Source organism: Coregonus lavaretus, assembly GCF_964263955.1.
Source record: "Coregonus lavaretus genome assembly, chromosome: 24".
Classification (NCBI taxonomy): Eukaryota; Metazoa; Chordata; class Actinopteri; order Salmoniformes; family Salmonidae; genus Coregonus; species Coregonus lavaretus.
Window position 1 is genome coordinate 20,123,726 of NC_140011.1, and position 12,561 is coordinate 20,136,286.

Here is a 12,561-nt window from a genome sequence, read left to right on the forward strand (position 1 = left end):
CACAGTAAATTGCATACTACGTGACACGACTCCGTGTGGCTGGCTATGTGAAACACGCAATAGAAAACAATAATTAGGCTAAGTCGTGGATTTCAACTTATCGTTACTTATCCGACAGGCCCTAGTTTTGTCGCACCTGGACTACTGTCCAGTTGTGTGGTCAGGTACCACACAGAGCGACTTAGGAAAATTACAATTGGCCCAGAACAGGGCAGCATGGCTAGCCGTTAAATGTACATGGAGAGCTAACATTAATTGTATGCATGTCAATCTCTCCTGGCTCAAAGTAGAGGAGGGATTGACTTCACACTACTTGTATTTGTGAGAAGTATTGACATGTTGAATGCACCAAGCTGTCTTTTTAAACTACTAGCACACAGCTCAGACACCCATGCATACCCCACAAGACATGCCACCAGAGGTCTCTTCACAGTCCCCAAGTCCAGAACAGACTATGGGAAGCGCACAGTACTACATAGAGCCATGACTACATGGAACTCTATTCCACATCAAGTAACTCATGCAAGCAGTAAAATCAGATTTAAAAACATACAAATACACCTCTCTCTTCACAGCGGGGACTGTGAAGAGAGACACACAGGCACAGGCACAGGCACAGACACACGCATACACACAGGCACAGACACACGCATACACACACACACATGATAACATACACACTATACACACACGTACACATTGGTTTTGTGTTGTAGATGTGTGGTAGTAGAGTAGTGGTCTGAGGACACACACTTAATGTGTTGTGAAATATATTGTAATGTTTTTTTTATAGCTGCCTTCATTTTGCTGGACCTCACGAAGAGTAGCTGCTTCCTTGGCAGCAGCTAATGGGGATCCATAATAAATACAAATACATTACATGCTCTCTCCCTCAGTGTAAAGAAATTCAACAACAACCAGAGATCTGTATATAGTGATGAGATCCTCATGTCTCTGCCCTAACAATGGGAGTCGTTGTCCCAAAGGCGGGAAGGCAGGCGACAAGCTTATGTCCAAAATAAGCCTATAGAAACTGACAGATTTTTGCAAGAGTGAAATCTGTCGCTTTGCCTCTTCCGTTTACCAGTGATCGCTAGCTTTGTGACTGACAGGTGCTTATCCTATCAATAGATTGAATTAAAATTAAAAGTAGCCTAGTTAATATGAAGTGGAAAATGTAGCTGGCTGAAAATGAGTCTGTAACCGGCTGATTAGCCGACAGCCGGCACTAATGGAAAACACTAGTTACTTCCACAACACTGGGCTATCTGGCACTCCCAGCTATCTTCAGGCCCCTCACCCCTAGTGCTATCTCTCTCTTTGTCTGTTTGTCTGTCTGTCTGTCCATCTGTCTGTCGCTCTGTCTCTCTCTTTCTCTCTCTCTCTCTTTCTCTCTCTCTGCTGTCGTGACGTGACTTTCATTAATATGATGACTGTTATTTATCGAATCAACTAACTATGTTTAATTGTTACTCGATTAACAATTAACTAATTAGGATTTGGGGCACCACAGAAGAAGTTTGGGGCACCACAGTCAGCGTATGAATCCTTACCTCTTATCAGTCTCATTCTGAACGGTCATAGAATTCTTGGATCTGCACAAACCCCATCTTTACTTATGATTCAGCACTATACAAATTGGCTTAATTATTTATTTACTAGCTAACTAAATAATAACACAGAATAACATACACACATAATACATGATAAAAAGTCCCTAGCGGACTAATAACAACATGACTGCTTGGTTATCAAAAGAGGGGTAAGGAAGAGAGGGGGAGAGAGAGAGAGACAAAGAGTGAGTCAAACGTATCGTTGATACATTTGGAAACTACCCTCAAAGTAATACTTTGCTCACAAACCACCGCCCGTTTGGGGTAATAAATCATGAATGTATTTACGTGTTTGCCGTCGTCTATCTCTGTTGACACCAATCAATCCTTCTATGGGGAAGGGGTTGGTTGGTGTAAGGCTCTGGTTGTCCACCAGAGGTCACAATGTCCTTCTTCTTAGTTGTCCTGGCTTGTATTGGAGTGTTCTCAGAACAGCTACTCAGCTGTACCAGTGATTGTCTTGAGAGGGGATTTTCTCCTTCCCACCTTGTGTGGTTAGTCAGAGTTTGAGCCACTTTACACGCACAGCTGCAGCCTTGCAATGTCCGGGTCTAGTCTGGGAGGTGATCTTCTTCCCCTCATGTTGAGGTTCAACGTTCCAACCATTTTCAAACGTGTAGACCACCGTCTCACGTATTTCTGGTCTAATGTTAATTTCATTACCTAGCCTTTTATGCACTCTGGGTAAAAGGGGCGTTCCATCAGGCTGGCACACTCTCTGAGCTCACTTGGGTGTGGCCACTGACTGGTGCAAAGCTTATATGAAAACTATCTCGTTAGAAAACTAAAATCACATTCCTATCTTAACAAAAATACTCTCATAATTAATCATGTATCTTATACAACATTTGGATGTAAACTTGACAGATAGAGTAAGTATACTTTCCAAATTACAGTATTTTCGTTATAACATTTTATAACATTTTTAATGACATCACAAAATAGACATTCGTTTTCCATAGACTAACTGTCATCATTCCACACATTCGGATGTTAGAAACATTGTTCCAGTATTCACTTTTTTGACGTGAAAGTTTTGGAAGCAAAAGTCTTCTGGAGACAAAGGGACATTCCTTTACCAATACTGAAGAGCAAGAGGGAGATTCCCCTCCTGCCTAATTTATGTGTTAAGGTGTGAAAACTGGCCCAGCCCCCCCTCCCCTCTTCTGTGGGTGAGAGGGGGTTTGGTTGTTGTCAGCCATTTGCCAAGCTTATCTGAGGCCTTGGATCCTCAGACAGGACAGTCATGACACTGCCCTAATCGTTATACCTGCTCTCTTTCCAGTGTCTATCCATCGTTCCCTCATCTATCCTCTCTCCATTTTCCTCTCTCTCGCTCCCCCTATCTCCTTGTCCCCAGTGCAGTGGTGCTGTGCTTGGCAGTGTTGAATCATTTATCAGTGGAGGACTGAGCCACAGCAGGGCTTAACACAGGCTGAGGGGAGCAGGCCATGGGGCAGTAGGGAGACTGTATATATGGTCCTGTTCAAACACAGCCAACATGACAGCCACCTCTACCTGGGACTGCCCTTCAGTCACATGATGTCACCGAGCTGGGCTCACTAGAGAAGGATGAGGGTCCACAAGCCCAACTGCATGTACTGTAGAGTCAACAGTATAGGCTTACAGGACCTAGTGGAATCCCCTTTTGTGGCATATACAGTACCATCGCCATGGAAACAGTGGGCTAAGCAACATGACAGGGTTCAGTGTATTTCTAGCATACGTTTTAACTGTGCAATGGGGTCAGCCTTGAATTATTTAGCCGTTCTTCAGTCGTATGTTTTGCTAGAGATTTGGGTCTTGTGTGTTGTGTTGGTGGGTGGAGTCCTAGTCAGACTTGGGTAAGTCCTTGCCATAGGGTATTCTTAGTCACCTCAAAGATCACTGATCCACCTAAGTGACTTTTGGGGGGAAAACTGTTTTTATTTATCCTTTGATATTCTCCAGTGTGACGAATAGGAACAATAGTTCGCGGTGATGTCAAATGTATTATGTCATCTTGATTTGATTAGATCTTTGATTTATTAGGATCCCCATTAGCCGACGCCAATGGTGACAGCTAGTCTTGCTGGGGTCTGACACATAACAAAAAAGACATTACAGACAAAAAAATACTACAATTGACATACATTTGTAGTGTGTGTGTGTGTGTATGTATGTATGTGTGTGTGTGTGTGTGCATCTATCAGTTACACGTACATGACAGTACATACACACAACAAGTAGATCACATGGGGGATAGGTGTTGCGCCGTGAGGTGTTGCTTTATTAGTTTTTTTAAACCAGGTTTGCTGTTCACCTGCGCTATATAAGATGAAAGGGAGTTCCATGCACTCATGGCTCTGTATAATACTGTAAGTTTCCTTGAATTTATTCTGGACCTGGGGACTGGGAAAATACCCCTTGTGTGTGTGTCAGTGTGTCAGTGTGTAAGTTGACTATGCAAAAAGTTTGGAATTTCCAACACGTTGTTTCTTATAAAAACAAGAAGTGACGCAGTCAGTCTTTTCTCAACTCTCAGTCAAGAGAGACTGGCATGCATAGTATTCATATTAGCCCTCTGACTACAATGAAGAGCAAGACGTGCCGCTCTGTTCTGGGCCAGCTTCAGCTTAACTAGGTCTTTCTTTGAAGCACTTGACCATATGACTGGACAATAATCAAGATAAAATCAAACTAGAGCCTGCAGGACTTGCTTTGTGGAGTGTGGTATCGAAAAGCAGAGCATCTCTCCCCATCTTTATAACCATTGAATCTATATGTTTTGACAATGACAGTTTACAATATAAGGTAATTTAGTCTCCTCAGCTTGTTCATCAGCCACACCATTCATTACCAGATTCAGCTGAGGTCTAGAACTTATGGAATGATTTGTACCAAATACAATGCTCGTAGTTTTAGAGATGTTCAGGACCAGTTTATTACTGGCCACCCATTCCAAAACAGACTGCAACTCTTTGTTAAGGGTTTCAGTGACTTCATTAGCTGTGGTTGCTGATGCGTATATGTTTGAGTCATTAGCATACATGGACACACATACTTTGTTTAATGCCAGTGGCAGGTTATTGGTAAAAATAGAAAAGAGTAGAGGGCCTACAGAGCTGCCCTGCGGTACACCACACTTTACATGTTTGACATTAGAGAAGCTTCCATTAAAGAAAACCCTCTGAGTTCTATTAGATAGATAGCTCTGAATCCACGATATGGCAGAGGTTGAAAAGCCATAACACATACAGTACTAGTCAAAAGTTTGGACACACCTACTCATTCAAGGGGTCTTCCTTATTTTTTACTATTTTTTACATTGTAGAATAATAGTGAAGACATCAAAATTATGAAATAACATATATGGAATCATGTAGTAACCATAAAAGTGTTAAACAAATCAAAATATATTTTATATTTGAGATTCTTCAAATAGCCACCCTTTGCCTTGATGACAGCTTTGCACCCTCTTGGCATTCTCTCAACCAGCTTCATGAGGTATTCACCTGGAATGCATTTCAATTAACAGTTGTGCCTTCTTAAAAGTTAATATGTGGAATTTCTTTCCTTCTTAATGTGTTAGAGCCAATCAGTTGTGTTGTGACAAGGTAGGGGGGGGTATACAGAAGATAGCCCTATTTGGTAAAATACCAAGTCCATATTATGGCAAGAACCGCTCAAATAAGCAAAGAGAAACGACAGTCCATCATTACTTTAAGACATGAAGGTCAGTCAATACGGAACATTTCAAGAACTTTGAAAGTTTCTTAAAGTGCAGTCGCAAAAACCATCAAGTGCTATGAAGAAACTGGCTCTCATGAGGACCGCCACAGGAATGGAAGACACAGAGTTACCTCTGCTGCAGAGGATAAGTGCATGTTTATCAATAATTGGAAGAAGCAATTTAATAAATTCATCAAGTACAGCGTCTGGATGCTCCTTATTGATTTCATCAGACCAACAAATATTTTAAACCTAATCCAAATAAGAGTCACAGCAAAATCTTTTGGATGATCTTTTATATACTAATTTAGGTCCAGATTTTGGAACTCTGGCTTTCCTGGATATCGCTACTATATTGTGATCACTGCATCCAATGGGTACGGATACAGCTTTAGAAGAAAGTTCTACAGTATTAGTAAAAATGTGAATAATACATGTGGATGGTCTTGTTCCTGTAGTGTTTGTAAACACCCTGGTAGGTTGATTAATAACCTAAAACCAGATTACAGGCGCTGGTTATAGTGAGAAGCTTCCTCATGAGTGGACAGCTTGATGAAAACCAGTCCATATTCAGGTCCCCAAGAAAGTAGACCTCTCTGTTTAATAATATAATAATAATAATTAGCAGACGCTTTTATCCAAAGCGACTTACAGTCATGTGTGCATACATTTTTACGTATGGGTGGTCCCGGGGATCGAACCCACTACCCTGGCGTTACAAGCGCCATGCTCTACCAATTGAGCTATAGAGGACCACATCACATACAACACTATCAAGCATTTCACACATATTATTTAGGTTCTGACTGTTAGCACTTGGTGGCCTATAGCAACACCCCAAAAGAAAGGCTTTAGATGTGCCAGGTGAACCTGCAACCACATCACTTGACATAAGATATTCTCTAAGCATTACAGAGATATGGCTCTGAATATATACAGCAACACCTCCCCATAAGCATTTCTCTCTTCTATAGATGTTATATCCTTGTACTGCTGCTGCTGTATCATCAAATGAATTATCTAAGTCTCAGAAATTGCTAATATATGAATGTTATCTGATGTTAGCAAGTTATTGATTTCATGAAACTTATTTCTAAGTCTACATATATTAATATGGGCTATTTTCAGCCCTTTCCTGGGTAGCTGTTTGACTGGAAGCATGTCAACTGATGCGTGCTCTGCTCTCCCCTGACGCCTCCTTGCCAGAGTGGAACAGCCCATGTCCCTCACAGCCCCGGGGCCCATTTGTTCTCAAGAGGGGCCAACGCATGTCACCCTGGCCCCAGGCCCTACATACATACACACACACACACACACACACACACACACACACACACACACACACACACACACACACACACACACACACTGCTGGATCCCTTCACTTATACACACACATACTGGCATACACACCGCATACAAACATACTCACATACATGCATACAGACTAACTCGATCGCATGCACGGCATGCATTCAACACACACACCCACAACCTAGGCAGGGAGGATATGCGCGGTAGAGGGAGAGGAGGATGTGGAGGAGGTGTATTATACAGTGAAGAAGTAAATTCTTTCTGACTGTAGTGCTGGCCTTTCTCTTGGCAGTACTCTCCTCTGTCTCTTTCGAGAAAGCCTGGCTGAGACTCATCCTGCTTTGTGGAGGCAGGCGATGGGGGTCTTTCTCTGTGCCTTTCACAAGCAGCCAGCTCAGGAAGAACAACCTTTACACGCATAGTTTATTCCTTAGACTGTGTGGTTGTTGAGACGCTAGCGATCTGCAGGAATATATAAGCATATCGCACGCACAGACACACTTACACACACAGAGCGCATACACACTCATGGCACGCGCACACACAGAGCACATACACACTCATAGCACGCGCACACACAGAGCACATACACACTCATGGCACGCGCACACACACACACACACACATACACACACACACACACCAAAACACTGGATTAGCCCCACTCACTTGTGTTTTATGAATGAGCTACCTGTATTGCAACACAGAGAGGTGAGAGGAACATTGTTAAGTAGAATCAGCTGAAAGTCCTATCATAGTATAACTGTAGGCACATGGCCTCCCTCACTGCTGCTGAGAGCTGGCTGGAAGGGCTCAGCTAGTGCTGCCCAAGGTCCTGACTCTTCCAGACCTGATGGTGCTGAACGGACAACTGATCCTTCTATTAAGGTTATGGGTGATGTCACGTTCCCTTTGCCCTTTCGCTGTCCTACATCATCTACATCACACTGGACTAACACAGAGTGGTGGTGTGGCTAGAGGAAATGGGTGTCAGAGTTACAAAATATTGGTTACGTTCCAATGGTTGGTTACGTTCTACTTAGAATGCATGCCCAATACATTGCTTTATTCTAAGTTGTGTGTTAGACTTGACACATTAAACCATGCTTCAGTGACTACTGCAGTGCTCTCTATAAGGATATCTTCTGCTTTTGTTCTACATGAACTCTGATGCCCCTGATGATTAGTGCTATGGTATAGCTCCAACTCTGCAGTGTATCCCAGTGTGACCTGCCTGCCAGTAATCCCATCAAAGAGACAGTATAGAGGCCACCTAGTAGAGGCATCCAGTGTCTCCCTACTGTTCCCAGGAACAAACCTGCATGTCGTCTCATTAACCTAGGGAATCCTCCCTGGAGTTTAAAGTGACCAGCGGGAAACCACGGGGTCAACAGAAATTAATTTAGTCTGAAGAAACACACACACACAACTTAGTGTCTGTCTAAGACATTTAGGTAAATATCTGTCTAGGTATAGATAAAGCAACCATGTTAACACTACACTCTCACCAAGACAATGCTAGTGATGAAATAAGATGGGATTGGTAGACTGGAGTGTATAAGCCTAGGAGACATTCAGTATGCTTTGTTTGTGTCATTTGATGGAGTGATTGGATGCCTAGTCACTCTTTAACATCTGGTAACGTAGCATGGCACAGGAATGATGCCATGTCAGACTGAACTGATCCATACATTTTTCTGACTGGTGCACAGCATCACACCCCCAGCATAGGATGATGACATCATCACTGCAGCTGTCAAAGCAGTGATGTTACCCTGACAGGCTGAAGGGGTAACGTGTCAATACTCTCTGCATTCTGTGGCTGTAGGCAAGGGGAAGAGCTGTCATAGCAACCACCTGCTCATAGAAAAGCACACAAAAATAGAGAGAGGAGGAGAGGGAGAGAATGCAAAAAAATTGATTTTTATTCTTTGTAAACAACAGGTGTAGACTAACACTTTATCTCTGTTGTTCTTTGATAAGGTCAGAAAATAAATACCAGTTACGGTCTCACACCTACTTACTTTTAACAGTTCCTAAAATCAGAACGGATCATGGCAAAAACATTTTTAGCTACTCATCTTTGTGTTCTTGGAATTCTCTCCAGACCAGCTTGAAACTCCAGGATCTTGTTTCCTTGGAGGAGTTTCAAAGTTTGTTTGGCATGTTACTGAGGAATGTGATTGTCGTTAGGACTTGATGCGGTGGTACATACGATTGATTTTTTAAAGCAATGATGCTTGTATGTTTCTGTAATTGAAATGTATGTGTGTCTACATCAATATTTATATTTTTTTATGGTGTGTCTATGTCTGTAAATTGTTACAGTATGTCTGATATTTGTCTCAAACATTGCTCCCCCCTGCTGCTGTCTTGGTTGGACCAGGTCTCTCTTGAAAAATGTATTTTATCTCATTGAGACTAACCTGGATAAGTAACAATGCAGAGAGAAGAATATAAAAAATTGTAGAAAGATAATAACACGAGGAATAAATACACGAGTAACGATAACTTGGCTTTATGCACAGGGTACCAGTACCGAGTCGCTGTGCAGGGGTACAAGGTAATTGAGGTAGATATGTACATATAGGTAGGGGTAAAGTGACTAGGCAACAGGATAGATAATAAACAGCAGAAGCAGCGTATGTGATGAGTCAAAAGAGTGCAAAGTGGGGTCAATGCAGATAGTCCAGGTAGCTATTTGGTTAACTATTTAGCAGTCTTATGGCTTGGGGGTAGAAGCTGTTCAGGGTCCTGTTGGTTCCAGACTTGGTGCATCGGTACCGCTTGCCATGTGGTAGCAGAGAGAACAGTCTATGACTTGGGTGGCTGGAGTCTTTGACTATTTTTAGGGCCTTCCTCTGATACCGGCTGGTATAGAGGTCCTGGATGGCAGGGAGCTCGGCCCCAGTGATATACTGGGCCGTACGCACTACCCTCTGTAGTGCCTTGCAGCCAAGCAGTTGCCATACCAAACGGTGATGTAGCCAGTCAAGATGCTGTCAATGGTGCAGCTGTATAACTTTTTGAGGATCTGAGGGCCCATGCCAAGTCTTTTCAGCCTCCTGAGGGGGAAGAGGCATTGTCATGCCTTCTTCAAGGTTGTTGGTATGTGTGGACCATGTTAATTCCTTAGGAAGCTCTCGACCCGCTCCACTACAGCCCCGTTGATGTGGATGGGGGCGTGCTCAGCCTTCCGTTTCCTGTAGTCCACGATCAGCTCCTTTGTCTTGCTGACGTTGAGGGAAAGGTTGTTGTCCTGGCACCACACTGCCAGGTCACAGACCTCCTCCCTATAGGCTGTCTCATCGTCGTCAGTGATCACGCAATCAGGTGGCGGATGTGTTGTTGCCTACCCTCACCACCTGGGGGCAGCCCGTCAGGAAGTCCAGGATCCAGTTGCAGAGGGAGGTGTTCAGTCCCAGGGTCCTGTGCTTAGTGATGAGCTTGGAGGGCAATATGGTGTTAAACGCTGAGCTGTAGTCAATGAACAGCCTTCTCCCATAGGTGTTCCTCTTATACAGGTAGGAGAGGGCAGTGTGGAGTGCAATCAAGATAATCTGTGGATCTGTTGGGGCAGTATGCGAATTTAAGTGGGTCCAGGGTGGTTGGGATGATGTTGTTGATGTGAGCCATGACCAGCCTTTCAAAGCATTTCATGGCTACAGATGTGAGTGCTATGGGGCGATAGTCATTTAGACAGGTTACCTTGGCGTTCTGAGAGAGAGGGAGAGAGAGAGCGAGCACTTGGGGTGAGAGAGAGAGAACGCGTGTATAGAGGTGCTTCTCTCTGTGTGTTTTAGACATTGACTTAGTACTTTAAAATGAGAGACTACCTTGACATGAAGATGCTGCTGGATGCAGAGGAGAGAAGAGTAGTCTTGTAGTCTTGAGCCATAATGTGTTTGCTCTCTAATCAGCTCCTACAGACACAGAGATTAACCCTGTTTCGAATCCTCCTCATACGATTGTCAGATGCCCAGTGATAGTAGCTCATAATTGCAAATGTGTGGATACAAAACAACAATGCAATACATTTAATATAATATGAACATTGTGCAGTGGGTTATAGACAGAGTCCCCACACACTATGCTCTATTTCTCTGGGCCTGTGTTCTGGGAGCTGGACAAGGCGTCCGGACCAGATGCAGTGCCACAGGCTAAATTAGGGGGTTGGGATGATGATGATGATGGGGGTGCAGGAGGAAAACAGCCAGAGATGTCAGTGTGAATTAGTCACTGGGAGTGTTGAGGGCTCTCTCTCTCTCCTGGTCTGTCCACCATCCACCCAGCAGGCCAGCACGCAAATATGGATTTCAGACACTGTCTGTCTGTGTGTTTCTACAGCACGGCTCCTTACTGGAAATGAATGCTTTTCAGCTCCACTTACACCCTGGTCTTCTAATGTTTTTTAATCATGTTGCTCCATTTGTCTTCATTTGTTAACCCTTTGTGGAGTGAGTCATTTTATTGTCAGTGTTTTCTTTATTTTTATTTTACAGCAGGTTTGTTCAACAACAACATGCAGTCTGTACACATCAAAGGGTAAATTACATTCTCCATTTTGTCATCGGCACCTTACCACCTACACACACACATGAAAATGTATGCACTCACGCATGCTCGTACCTACACACACACAAACAAATGCGTGCACACACACTTACTCACTCACAGTGGCAGTCTGCTGTTTAGTGAGTCCCTCCATATGTGCAGACAATTTGATGATAGGGAGCCTGCTGAGGCTTTATCCTCCCCACAAATCCTCCATCCTCCCTGGGTCTAGAGTTGGCATCCACCCTCACAGCTCTCTCTCTCCCTCTCTCTCTCTCTCTCTCTTGCTCTCTCTCTCTCTCTCTCTCTCTCTCTCTCTCTCTCTCTCTCTCTCTCTCTCTCTCTCTCTCTCTCTCTCTCTCTCTCTCTCTCTCTCTCTCTCTCTCTCTCTCTCTCTCTCTCTCTCTCTCTCTCTCTCTCTCTCTCTCTCTCTCTCTCTCTCTCTCTCTCTCTCCTCTCTCTCTCTCTCTCTCTCTCTCTCTCTCTCTCTCTCTCTCTCTCTCTCTCTCTCTGTGTGTGTGTTCAGGATTTAAGCCTGTTACATAATTGTATTAAAGCAAGAGTCACTTCACACCTCTTTCACTGTGTGAGATTTGGCATGATCGTCCCCAGATCTGTCAGAGGGAAGACCTCCACCACTCAACATATTTGTCACAAATGGTAACCTATTCCCTATGTAGTGCACTACTTTTGACCAGGGCCCATAGGGTGCTGATTTATCTCCTGGGTCATTGGAGATTTCATGGTGGCACTGTTAATGGTGGTGGCCACACACCAAATGGAAGGTGACACGTGCAGCTGTATATCCTGTCATCTATATAACGAAGGGGTTTTGTGACCTGGTAAACAGCTTCGGCCCACACAAGGATACGACAACCTGAGACGAATGTCTATGTGTTGTATAACTGTACACGTTTAAAGATGGAATGAACGTACAACATGCATTGTAGCCTATTGCTGTACTGTACACACTATTACTTTATGATTTAATGCAAATATATAGTGGGACAATGCACCGATATCACCATTGAATGTACTGTCATATTTAGACTAATTCTCTCTTTCTCCCCCACCCTCTTTCTCTCTCTTTCTCTCTCTCCTGCCTATATTTCTCCCTCTCTCTTTCCCTCCACAGAAAACTAAGTTCCAGGATGCGTTGCAGGAGAAAAATCGCCTGAACCTTGAGTTGTCCAGCCACAGCCTGAAGGCATCCAAGTATGACCAGGTAGGTAAGACTCTCAGGATGCATCCCAAATGGCACTCTATTCCCTACATAGTGCACTACGTTTGACCAGGGCCAATAGGGCTCTGGTCAAAAGTAGTACACTGTGTAGGGAATAGGGTACCATTTAGGACGGTAGCCTCAACC

The 12,561-nt window shown here is 43.7% G+C and overlaps 1 protein-coding gene across 1 annotated transcript in view; it reads left to right on the plus strand.

Moving 5' to 3' along the window:
- The window catches only part of LOC311099640 (RIMS-binding protein 2-like), a gene marked incomplete at both ends in the record, with an annotated part of 96,399 nt that overhangs the window by 50,306 nt on the left and 33,532 nt on the right, over positions 1 to 12,561 (plus strand). Inside the window, one exon of the mRNA XM_084140357.1 lies at positions 12,328 to 12,417. Coding sequence (XP_083996483.1) covers positions 12,328 to 12,417 — 90 coding nt within the window. The remainder of the gene's footprint in view (positions 1 to 12,327; positions 12,418 to 12,561) is intronic.